The 13033-nt window shown below is 35.0% G+C and overlaps 3 protein-coding genes across 8 annotated transcripts; 2 read left to right on the top strand and 1 right to left on the bottom strand.

Moving 5' to 3' along the window:
- Nucleotides 1-132: 132 nt before the first annotated feature.
- On the top strand, nt 133-1707 carry LOC117221308 (solute carrier family 35 member G1). The gene is made up of 3 exons (XM_033472152.2): nt 133-616; nt 781-996; nt 1076-1707. The coding sequence occupies exons 1-3, from the start codon at nt 299-301 to the stop codon at nt 1556-1558; spliced, it is 1017 nt and encodes a 338-aa protein (XP_033328043.2). The 5' UTR covers nt 133-298; the 3' UTR covers nt 1559-1707.
- On the bottom strand, nt 1530-10860 carry LOC117221301 (uncharacterized). 5 transcript variants are annotated; one of them, XR_013035348.1, is made up of 8 exons: nt 9923-10033; nt 8643-9008; nt 7651-8568; nt 7378-7500; nt 7069-7305; nt 6670-6997; nt 2394-6530; nt 1530-2290 (listed from the first exon to the last, which is right to left on the bottom strand). XR_013035348.1 is itself a non-coding variant. In XM_033472139.2 (8 exons), the coding sequence occupies exons 2-7, from the start codon at nt 8969-8971 to the stop codon at nt 5193-5195; spliced, it is 3273 nt and encodes a 1090-aa protein (XP_033328030.1). In that variant the 5' UTR covers nt 8972-9008; nt 9923-10033; the 3' UTR covers nt 1530-2640; nt 5165-5192. The 5 variants fall into 5 exon arrangements, 4 of the variants coding, with proteins under 4 accessions (XP_033328030.1, XP_033328031.1, XP_076383804.1 ...); XM_033472139.2 differs by having other exon boundaries at nt 1530-2640; nt 5165-6530; XM_033472140.2 differs by having other exon boundaries at nt 1530-6530; nt 7651-8043; nt 8125-8568.
- Nucleotides 10648-12928, top strand: LOC117221344 (uncharacterized). 2 transcript variants are annotated; one of them, XM_033472236.2, is made up of 4 exons: nt 10648-11125; nt 11199-11280; nt 11361-11435; nt 11508-12928. In XM_033472236.2, the coding sequence occupies exons 1-4, from the start codon at nt 11090-11092 to the stop codon at nt 12788-12790; spliced, it is 1476 nt and encodes a 491-aa protein (XP_033328127.2). In that variant the 5' UTR covers nt 10648-11089; the 3' UTR covers nt 12791-12928. The 2 variants fall into 2 exon arrangements, with proteins under 2 accessions (XP_033328127.2, XP_033328126.2); XM_033472235.2 differs by having other exon boundaries at nt 10651-11125; nt 11361-11441.
- Nucleotides 12929-13033: the final 105 nt, after the last annotated feature.

Below are 13033 nucleotides of genomic sequence, written 5' to 3'. Positions count from 1 at the left end.
CTACTCGTCCGTACAGTCATAATGAAATTGCCTTTTTAGTAGATCGTTTATACGCGTATCGGTTGTTGTCCCGTGCACTATAACTATAGTGCATATTTCACACTTTCACAATTAAGTGTATTTAAATCCGATCACTGTTATATTTTCCAAATCTTCCTACCGTCCTTAATCCCCCATAATCTGTTTGACGTGCAAAGCTGTATGTTAATTCTATCAGACGGCAGACGGTAGACGGCGGTACACCACGAATATCTCGTTCAGTATAATTGTGTAGTATAGCTGATAAGGTAGTCGGGCCATGAAAATGAAGTTCAGCATCGAGTCCACTGCTTCTTACAATAGTATACACCCAGCATACCATTATACAGAACAATTTGCCAACAATGCTCAAACGTATCAAGAGGGTACCAAATGGTTCGGTGTGTTTCTGGCGTTTATGTCAGGTACATTTTTCACTATTAGTTCCGCGTTAGTTAAAGCGATCCAAAATGTTGATCCCATGGTGCTGCTGGCTATAAGAGCTATCTTGCAAATGCTGGTCATGGCCGTTACAGCGATCAGAGCCTCCAAAAGTATATTCGGTCCAAAGGATCAAAGACTGCTCTTGCATTTCCAGGTATGTTAACAAATTAATCAATATTGAAAACTACAGGTTTTTTTTTCACTTTTTAGAATAAATCGCAATAGACCGTTATCTGATTTTTCTTCATGTGGTCACAACAATTTAAATACTGACAATTCTTCGTCCAATATTTAGCGATTCTATAATGTGATTTGCAGGGAATAGTAGGTGGTGCTACTCTATCGCTGCTGTATTATAGTTTCCGTGAATTACCCATAGGAGATGCAACGACTATTATATTCAGCTCTCCGGTTATCGTTATCGCATTGTCTTTCATTTTCTTAAAGGAACCATGCGGTATACTACGTGTGATAGTCATGTGTTCACTCTTTGCAGGAGTAGTTTTTGTATCCAAGCCACCATTTTTATTCCAGGTAAGAGAATAAAATGTTGCTAAAAAAATGTTCGTTAATAAATATAGTTTACTACAGAGCATGTTTTATATTTATATAGATGCACAGAGCTGAACCATATAATCTCATCGGATACCTGTGTGCTACCCTAGCAACAGTTTTCACGGCTCTCAATATCGTTATCATGAGAAAGTGTTCAGAAATTCATTACTCTACGATGATCTTCAGTTTATCGTGGTGGTCCCTTGTTACAGCAGTATTTTTCTTCTGCATTGTAACGGAGCAACATGTACAGAAGCTGAAATTGCCCACTGACTGGTTCACTTGGGCTAAAATAGCATTAGTGGCAATTACTGGATTGTCCGGTCAAGTTTTAGTGACCAAAGCATTGAAAATAGAAGGTGCAGGCAAAGTATCGGTGACCAGATCCTTGGACATCATATTGGCCTATGTTGTGCAAGTGTACTTCTTCGGGGACCAACCATCTTCTACCAGTATCATTGGAGCGTTCTTAATTATAGTCTCTGTCGTGTGCATGGGATTTGAAAAAGAGATTTATAGTGTTTGCGATTTTATTCCCTAGTCAAAGATACAGTATCTTAAATTATTTATCTGCTCTTAGCGTAAACATAGATAATATTATACACATTTTTATGAATGGTGAAAACATTGTTATTATACTACTAATATGATTTTGATAATATAAAGTTTCCAGATTTTACACAGTATAAAGACGATTTCTATATGCAACTACCATTCATTTACATTGTTCTTTCACCGCATTTCGTGTTTTCATACATAAACTTTCACCACATAAAATTTGCATTCAGGATAGAAAGAAATGTGTCAAGTACTTTAGAGACAAAAGAATCAACAAAATTTTCATATAATATCGTGTTTATCATGTAATCATAATCCGCACACTGTTCACTGTTTTATCATTATGGTGTACAAAGTGGCGTTTACGAAATTTTGAAATGTATAACTCAATGCGTATTTACAATTGTACATACACTTTTTTACCATATGTATCTAAAATTATCCGTGACTTTGTGCGGATATAATTAATAGTATTTCTCGTAATTACGGATAATTTATTTAAAAAAAAATACATCTACGATTAACAATAAACCACTGTACCATATATCGAAGATAATAATATGTACAGTTTTATCATTTCTTTTCGACTATCTCATCCTTGACAGATACAAATATTAATCTAATCCAAATGACGCTAGTTTAGTGCATATATATGTCTATACATATTCCTTAGAGCTTAATTTACAACCGAAGTGATACATGTACGTGTTTTCTTCTGAAAGTGTTTAAAATGTTATCATGCAACACAGTATTATATTATACTACACTACTTATTTATAGTTTTCTTATCCTTTAAAAAAGAAGCTACGGATACTTACATGCGATCAACCGTCTTGGAAAAAGAAGCACTTGGAAAAAAAGAAGAAAGAATTGTGTACATGCCCATTAATCTTTGCTCTTGTTGCAAAACGTTTTAGACTTTTGTTTCATAAAAGCTTCCGATTTCTACTGCCTGCACTGGCTGCCTTATGCACACATCAACTCAAAGGATTTATTGAAATCATTGAATCCACGCGAAAGAAACATTATATAGCTACCGTTGAACGGGAATGTAACTGTAACACTCTGAAATAAAAATCATTTGTACACGATATCGCCATTTCTGTGTGAATTCTTTTTTTTTTTTGTCGACTCCTATGCAAATGTATATTTACATACTGTTTTATCCAAAAAATTGTTATTTTACATTGGTCGTGTAATTTCTCTGTTTCCTAAATACTTCATACCATAATCTTTTTAACTGTACAAAAATCTGACTTATAATCTGTAATTCTAAGCATCCTTCAACTGATCTTTAAGTATTCCTTCTTTGATATAGCATCAATATAATTACAAGTATCGCTGCAGGAAGTTGTCATTCCTAAAGTATGTACATAACATACAAAACACGATGCTGTCCTACAACTGTTAAACACACTCCACAGTACTCAAACAGATTTATACCAGCACTCTCTTTTCTTTTTCCATATTATGAAAAGCTTTCTCAGCTTGCTCATTGAATTCCATTGAATTCTTCATGTATGAAAATACAGAAATAAACGAACAATGTGCACTATGTGCCATTCTTAAAGAGACATGGATAAGAACACGAAATAATAAAATATATATGTATATGTAATGTATACGTATATATACATTTTGGGCAAAATGCTACAAATAGTATCAGAATTTTCTTCATATTAAAAATATCTCTGGGCTACAAAAATAGGGCACACACTGCTTTTGATTGATTGCCACACAATAATGCTGTTGAAACATTGTTAATCCGTTTTTTGGAATAGCTATATACGCACTAAAGTTGTAAAAGCGCTACCGATTTGAGTTTTCATTGTCGAATTATACGACTTTTTATCTCGATCAATTTAAGAAACTAAAGAACTAGAACATATTTTTTTCTTCCAACCATGACACATGTTCAGTTTAAAATGGTAAATTAGCAAAACACTTTTACTATTTTCATATAAAACTCGAATATTTATAGATAATAACAATTTAAATAAAATCTTTGAAATATAATGTACTCGATGTTCAGCAAGAAAACTCATCAAAGGGATAAAAGTAGTATGATAAACTAAAAAGTAATAGAAACTTTTGTATAGTAATAAATAACACACCTAAACGTATGGAACTACCATTAAATGGAGGATTTTAACATAAATGTACTGTTATTTACTTTTATAAAGCAAATGTTTAAATACTATCCAATGATACCCTTAAAATATTTGTATAAAATTACAATATAAGATCTTGATTAGAGACGAAACCTGAAACTTTTACCATTATGTATAAGACTTATACTAATGGAAACAAAATTACATAAGTAAATTTGTTTAAAGATAGTACTATTCAATATAATGTAAGTAGCACCCACCAATAACGAAAAGCAAATCAGATCTGATCGTGTATGATTCGCCGAAAATAGAAAATAGAAAGTAAATCATTTCAAGCTCCAAAATGTTTTATGTTTAATGTTTCCTTCTTCATAAAAGTTCTACACGTAATACTTCGTACAATCTACAATATACAATGCCAAATGTAATGAAGCAGCTCTCGAATAACTTCATCAGAACCATTTGGATATGTTAATATAAACAAAGTATATCATAATGATGAGCTTGTATTTATCTTATAATAAATATCAATGAAACGGTAACGATGTGTAATCTTGTTCCTTGGGTCACAAAATGCTCGATGATAAGAAAATTAATTCGTAGAAATGTTTTTATGCAATGTGTGCAATATACATGTGTACTTCACTGTAAGATCAAATTTATTCAGTTCAGAAGAAATATAGCCGCGGTTCTTTCGTGCCTCTAAAAGAATCTTCTACTGTTAAAATCGAAATTAAACAATTATTGCTGCGAGTAAAAGAAAAGAAAAAGAAGAAAGGACAGAGTTGATTTATCAAAAATGTACGTACGTATGTTACGTAAATGTACGTAATAATGCGTACAAATTGTTTATGATAGTAATTCAATGGATTGATTGATAGATATCGAATTCGCTTAGTAGCTAAAAGCAAATATACAGTGTGAATTTAACTTATAGAAACGAGTAATTTCACCATAGAATGGTAAAGCTTTAATATTACGAATGCCTTAACATCTTATGTACACAGAGTGTTATTGTTTCTTCTTTTTTTTCGTTCCATTAAATTAATTTTCCTCATAAAATCGTGGATGGCAAAAGATTGGTCTAACTTTTTATACATTATAAATGTATAAAACGTTTGTAACATGTTACGTTGTACCATGATTCAGTACGAATTTTGAGTCGAATCTTTGCTGTAGAAACACAAATAGTCCATAAATGAAAAAGGAATCCAACGATGTTGTTGATCGGGAACGCCCGAATGATTTCTATATACCTTAGAATGACGCAATAAACTAAAGACAGCATCAACGTTTTAAAATACTATGTTAAACACAAGGAAACTTAGTGCGCTTCATAGAACAACGAGCAGAGGACACAATTTTGGCAAATAGTAACGTGTGATGCCAATTCAAATAAACATATTAAACCTTCATTGACCATGTTAAAATATTGCTTGATTAAACAAATATTCTTAGAATAGAACAAATTCGCATACCTTCTTTAATTGCATTGAACAAATTAAATCAAATATGTATCGGAACATGCACCAACAACTCTGCACGGCTGGAGAACACCGCGGAACACATTTCACATGTGTACTCTACCGCATCCGGTATTATAGTTTCCGGAATATCATCCACAGGCGCTATAACACTATGGTGAACAGCCATCATTCGTTGTGGTGTCGATTCAACTTTCACACTGAGTTTTAAGTTTCCGGGCCCAATATCATCGGTATTGTTTACTTTGCCCATGTCGGCAAGATGATACTTGTCTTCTTCGGCGGAGATGCTCGCTTCAAATGCAACTTCCAAGTGACTTCCGTCCATCGCGTGCTCCATTAATCTCGCAGAATCTGTGTTCTCTGTGTTATTGTTGTTCTGCATCTCTTCTTGATCGATATCCATTGGCTCCTGCTTTATTCCGTGTTTTTGTTTCTTGATCTTCTTCAAGACGCCGGACCTTTTTCTAGGCGATGAATCCAGCTTGTCGTTAACGGCGAGAATATTACCGTTGTTATTTCTATGATTGTTACTCGGTACTTTTGGCAAGTTAGGTTCCAGCTTTATATTCGTCAATGGCAACAACTGATGCGTCGGTATCAGAGCTTTATCATCCTTTGGTTTCGGGAATGTCGCCGGTGCCGATTGAAGCTTTCCTTCAATGTGATAACTAACATTCTTCGTTCTCGGTCGATTTCTCTCCCCACCCGGAAAAATCCCTAACTTATGTTCATTTGGCATTACTTTGGGAGTCCTCGTTACCATAGTTTTAGTTTTCTGACCCTTCTTAACTCCGTCACTACCGATCTCCACAGGGACACGAGTTTTCTGCGTGTGAATCATTTTTGGTCTGCCAGGCTGGCACGAAGTTTGAGCCTCGTTCTTCTTCTCCTCTTTCCTAAGCTTCTTCTTGGACAGCTTGGACTTCCCTGGATTCAACTTCGAATTACTAACGATCGAGTTTATGTTCTGCAGAGAGCTCTCAAAGCTCTTCAAAACATTTTGATATCCTTCCTCGACGTTCGACCGGTGTTGCTTGTTCTTCCTTCCAAGTTTTCTCTTTGTGTTATCGTCCGAATCGGAACCCCCTTCCATCATATCGTATTGATCACTCATACGCAACATTGTATTTGTCTCGTGCGGTTTGAGCTTACGTCTTCTCTTGTATTTGCGTGGCCCAGTCTGCGGCTGTCGCCTTAACGCAGTATTATCGTCACAATGCTGCACAATGTGCGCGACTATCTCTTCGGATGTCCCGTAAGCATCACCGCATACTTTACACAAATAAGGTGTGATGCTACCTACGCATTTTGGATCGGGACCTGAATGATGTGCGCGAACGTGTTCCCTCAGAACAACCTAAATAAATAAATAGAAACATTAACGTGGAATTCGTAAGAATGCAAATTTGATAATGTAATCGTGATGCGCCTGTTGGTTATTGAAACGCGGAATCGGTGTTAAACACAACGTAAATTGTGCTTCAACCAAAACTTACTCGCTGATTAAAAGCGCGTGGACAAATTGCGCATCCATATGGCTTCTCGCCAGTGTGAATACGCTCGTGTTTTCTTAAAGTGCCACCGTCAGCGAATGCTTTCCAACAAAATCTACAACCATACGGTCTTTCTCCTGTATGAATACGTATATGAATCTGTTGCGAACTACGACTGCCAAATGTTTTTCCACATTCCCTGCACGGGAAAGAACGGCCACCCAAATCTTTGTTATGTGAATGACGATGGCTCACCAGAGCTCTACCATCAGGAAATTCCTCTCCGCATTCGTCGCAAACAACCATTTTATTACGATGCGACACCATGTGTCTGAAACCCGTTGAGATAAACAAATAATCGGGTACCTACTGTATAAGGAACTGTATATTACTGATAAATACCTCCGTAATCTGGCTTTGCTGTGGAAACGTTTTCCACACTTTGTACACCCAAAAGTTTTATCCACATTATGAACCCACGAGTGCTTCAACAAACTCCGTTTATCTTTACATGTTTTCCCACAAAGTGTACAAGTGTTCGGTGGAGCATCCTCAGCATGATTTTGACGTACATGCTCCGCGACTTCTGCGTCATCGCGACATCTCTCGCCGCATAATAAGCACCGACGACTGGGTGATCTGAGGAAAGTGAATCAATCAATTTATCCGAATGTCAAAAAGTTTTTGTAATCAGCTTTTTACAAGCATTACCTTGCGTGAAGTTCAGCGTGTGCTAACAATGCCAAAGCCTCTTCAAACCATTCTCCGCAAACATTGCACACATGATGTTGACTCGAACCTTCCATTGTATCATCTTCTTGCTTGATATGAATCCTGATGCAACAAATATCAAAATTAATATCAAATTTTCCTGAGCTTTCCAAAGCTCAGCAAATCAGCAAAAAGTTTAAATTAAATGCAACTTTGATCTATTTGAGGCTATAACGAAATTATAATGTACCCATTTGAGTAAAATAATCTTACTTTTGGTGACGCTTAAGTAAGTCCAAACGATGAAAGGGTACACCGCAAGTATTGCAATAGAATTCTCCAAATCTTTCATCACCTGTGTATGTAGCATCATTGTCGTATTCTTCTGTATCGGATTGCACAGTACCACCATGCTTAGAACGGACATGTTCTCTTAAACTGTTAACATCCCAAAACATATCACCGCATGATGTACATTCGAAAGGACTATCACCACCATGTATACGTGCATGAGATGCAAGTGCTTTTTCTCGTGCAAAACCAACGCCACAGAATTGACACACATATGGTTTTGTGGGATCGGTTATAGGCCACCTTGGTGCTTGAGGTTCAGCTGATACAGACGATATCTGATCGTTCCACTTCGAGCTTGACGCGTAATTACCACTGCATGTAGAATTTCTACTAGTCATTTCTTCTAACAAACGCGTATCTTCGTCGACATAATCGTAAGATTCATTGACATACTTGCTCATTTCCATTTTACTATCCTCGACACTACGCTTCGGAAGAGCAGAGTAATTCTTGCGTTTCCTTGGTGCACTAGACTGAACCTTCTTACGTCTACCTTTAGTAGACTCCTCTACCTCTGGTGCCAGTGGATCTTCATCGTTCAAATCATCCTCTAAACCATCTCGGGATGGCGCGTATGCATGAATCTTCAAATGATTCATGAGATCGCACTTCCGAGCGTAACGTGCTCCACAAAGGTTGCAACCGTGAGGACGATCTGTCTGATGTGCCACCATGTGATTCATTAAATTCGCTTTTTTCCTGAACCTTCTACTACAAAAATCACATGGATACGGTCTACTGTTTGTGTAAGAATCTTGGTCAATAGGCAATGGTATTTCCATATCATCGTATTCAAGTAAATTATCGTGAGACACTTTAGAGTCCGGTATCTCAACCCTTTAGGAAATTAAATAAATTAGTCTCTGAATTCTTATAAATATGATTCAGTAAATATTTTCATAAAAACCTACCCATCTTCGTGGCCAGATCTATCCCAATTGTCTGCTATCACTTCTTCCGTAACTTGAATATTCAGGTAATCGTGTCCTTGATCTTGCGGTACTATGTAAATTGATTCCATGTCACTAGATTGTGGAACCATTAAGATTTCTGACTCTGCTGTAGGAGTAACATTTGGACACGATTCTACCGTTTCTTCAACTGTGACTTCCTCGCAGGCTCCAATTACCCCTTCTTCTGGAGCAACGAGCTCTGCTTCTAAACCGCATATTACTTCTTCGTGGATAACGTTCCCTACCTCCTCCACCCATTGCAATGTTAAATCACCAGGTACGTCCATTTTGTTGTAATACAGATTTACTTGATCACTGAAATCACTAGAATTAAAAATTTGATTCGTGTTACTATAATTTGCATTAATTCACTAAAAAATGATACCATGGTAGGTATATCAAAATACACTGCACTAAAGCAGACTTCTCAATGACATTAACAATAATTATAAGAAAGAACGTTTAAATTATACATTGAGCATAATCATTAAGTAAATGTTGGCACAAAGTGACTACATTGATACACTTCTGGCAAATGGATATTCTCTAAAAAAAATTATGATTATTTGCTTGGTTTGTACGCAAAAATACAGTGAAATTGTAACTTAAAACTAGAATGATTTATGTTTTTATAAAAACAGAAGAACAATAATCATTTAGAATTTTGTAATACGCGAATGAACAATTTTTACTTGTGAAAATATTTTTCGAGCAACGATATAATCATTTAAATGAAGTAGATCGAAATATTCATTAATATTACAACTATAAGTTGCAGCGTCGAAAACGAAATTTCGTAACAATTACAGTTAAGGAATACAAGATTCGAGAACTCGCAATTACATGTCGGTCAGTCTTTGAATTTTCAACGTACGATCACGATAAATTGTTTCAACGAGGAACATTTAAAATTGTTGACGTCTAAGGTTATATTATATAGGTTATGACTTTAGAGGTTATAACAAGTATATCGAAATAGAAAACAATTCTGCATGGGGAAATCGAGCAAACGGAGTTGTAAGTTCGTCGTCGGTAAAAAACAAAGGGTGGCCGATGGGGCAACTGTATTTTACATATGATCAAAGTAGTAGCCATAGCCTCTCTTATTCCAAACCTCCTTCCATCCAATTACATATTACGAACCACGACCAAAGCGGCACTCGTTCACGCGTGAATAGATATTTTCTAACTAGACTCAATTACAATGCGAACAAAGTCGATCACAATGATTTACTTACTGTTCAAATGTCTTCCGCACAGCTATTAACCTAACCAAAAATACTCTATCAGGATCGAGAACAGCGTCGACCTTCGGTTGTTTTCAATTTGGAGGGGATACGTTTAGAAATAAATTGAACAAAATGGCCGACAGACATGACTTTAAACAGAAACGATGCGTAAGAGTAGATCGGATATCCTATGGGTACTCGTGACATAAGTCGACTGCCTTATCGACCAGAGAACTATACCCGCGAAATATGTATGTACACCGGAGGCGATACTCCCGCATTTTTCAATAATCAATTTCTAGTGCGCATGAATTTGCAAGTGCATATTACATTTTACATTAAAAAAGTCGTCAAGAATATGACGCTAGAATTGCGTTTATATAGTACGCATGCGTATACAACTTTATACGCCACGAATTAGTTACGGTGAAGAATATATAATCCGGATACGAAGTTCGTCCGAAATGTGCTAAACTATTTGGTTACATATCTGACGCAATCGAAATAATTTGTTGAGTATCTACTGTTCAGTTTACGATACAATTGCGTGTATTTGTTGAATATTATTTTTTATCATATTACGTTTCAAATATTACCGCGCTTCTCAACGTTCTCATTTTTTAACATACAGTCCTTTTCTCCTCCTTCATCCAGTGGTTAAAAGAGAAGAATACATACATAATAAACTCTTATGCACATGCATACGTCATGCATACATACGTATGTAGCACGTCATACATACGTATGGTCTGAGCACGGATTATGGTCCATCGGATGCGTTGGAAATTGGAAAATAACGGATAATAAAGAGAACGCGCACGTGTTTTTAATTATATACCGTACACACACTGTGTGAGTGACACGACAATACAGTTGTGGATAAAAAAAACTGTACAACTTTTTGCGTTCGATATACACTTGCTACTTACGTTTAATAATTTATGAACAATCCCCTTGATCATTTATCTTTGATGTTCGACAATTACATACTGGTTCGCAATAAAGGCGGACATTGTGAATGCGTCATACTATAAATTTACATAACATATGTCGTTGCCCGCCATCTACATACTGTGATTTTATGACCACATATATACGTACGTACATATGCAAGTGTATTGTTTAAACTGCCAATTTTGAATTATTATACTGGTTATATTGGTACACTATTAAAATATGTTGAACATAGTATCCATTAAAGCACATTCGGCGGTAAGTAGGATAAAAATTGATGCATCAAAAACGTTTCATTTATGCTGCAACACTTATTGTATATTTTTATCAGGAAAAAATCAAACCTCAGCGTTTGGGGAATGTCAAACAATGTTTAACGTGTCCGAAGTCGGAAAGTAATATACATAGAAGAGGTGATTACAGTAGAAAATTTATACATAAAAAGAAAATAACGTGAACCATTATTAATACAATATATTTGTACCATTTGTAGATTATGATAGAGCTAAACCAGTCAGAATATTTGAATTGCTTAAAGAAGATGAAGATAAACAGAAAGTTAAAAAAGGTAGTGGTAAGTATATTATCACTTTTTTACTATTAATTTATGTACAAATAATTAATAATTTATGCATTTCAGTATGTAAAAAAATATTACCCGAAAGAGTAGGGTCATGCGCGTACAATAAGCCTAAGAATTCTTTCAGTCATGTACGTAGAAATCTTAATTTTAATATCGTACCTGACAATATTCCAAATGATAAAACCAACAATGTACACCTATTGGACAAGTCTGAATTAACAAGCAGTCATCGTACTATCAAACAAGTTTCCGAACCAAAGATCAGAAGAAGTTTAGTGGAACCAAATAGTATTAAAAATATATATTTACAAAAACATAAAAAAGTAATAGATAAACAGTCCAAACTTGAAGTGTTAAAGGAAAATGTACCTACTGTGAAGAAAAGTGGAATTCCCATTCATCATGACAAAAGTAAACAAAACATTTGTAGCCACAATTATAGCATTACAAAAGTTCAACGTAAAATAACATCTAATGATATTTCAACTAAAAAACCTCTTCAAGCTTCTCAATTTATAAATTCTCAACAAAATAACAGGTGCCATAAAACATGTTCTCTAAATGAGATTCATTTAAAATATCAAGGAACTGAAACATTAAAAGAAAAAGATGAGTGTATAGAGAGATTGTACAATAGTTTGCAAAGTACGAAAATAATAGCTCCAGAAAATGGTTTGAATGCGAAACACGCTTCGTCTGAAACGATATCTGTTAATGTTAATGAAATTATGCATTTGAAACGTGAACTAGAAAATTTGGTAAATACAACAGAAGAAAACTTAAATAAACTGAAATCAACATTGTCATGTGTAACGAGATTACTTGTACCACAAGAATCAGTCCCACCACAATCTGGTATTTCCAATGGAAGAGAGGAACATTTTAAATTAACGTTGGATAAAGAAGTTCAAGTAAATACTTGTTGTAAATTATTGCAATCAGCAGAGGAGAATTCGAAATTTCATAGTTCTGGGATTTCAGAAATGCACAGAATCGAAAAAGAAAACCTTGATATCAGATGTAGAAATTTATCACAGGATAACTTGGATGAAAGCTTTTTAAATCTAGAAGATCGGTTGGGTATTAAACAGACCGAAGCTATTCAGAAATCTTGTTCCATGCAAAATACACCTGTAATTAAAAAGTATACGCAAAAACGTTCTTTACGAGAATATATGAGTTTGAAGTCGACTATGAGCTTTCTGCAAACCCCAGACGGCAAAGCTTTATATCAGCGAAGCAATGTAGACAGCTCTGTTGTTTTAAGCAGAACATCAATTTCAAATAAAGTGTTGACGGAATTTCAAAGTTTATATTCTGACTCGCCAGATTCTACTTAGGATTAACTAATTTTAAATGTAATGTAATTTTTATATTCTGTGAAACAATGATGTGTGTCTATATACGTGTATATAATATTAATATATGAATGTATTGTTAATAAATGAAAGCAATAAATAAACTAAATAGGTAATGAACATTTATTGCAACACTCATTCTTATATAAATAGAAGTTATTATTCTACGTTCTTAAGAATAAAATTACATTTGCTTGGGATTTCAAATTCATTTTTTATGCAACT

Source organism: Megalopta genalis, unplaced genomic scaffold, assembly GCF_051020955.1.
Source record: "Megalopta genalis isolate 19385.01 unplaced genomic scaffold, iyMegGena1_principal scaffold0037, whole genome shotgun sequence".
NCBI lineage: Eukaryota > Metazoa > Arthropoda > Insecta > Hymenoptera > Halictidae > Megalopta > Megalopta genalis.
The sequence above is the reverse complement of the archived record's forward strand: the minus strand, read 5'-3'. Positions and strand labels throughout refer to the sequence as shown.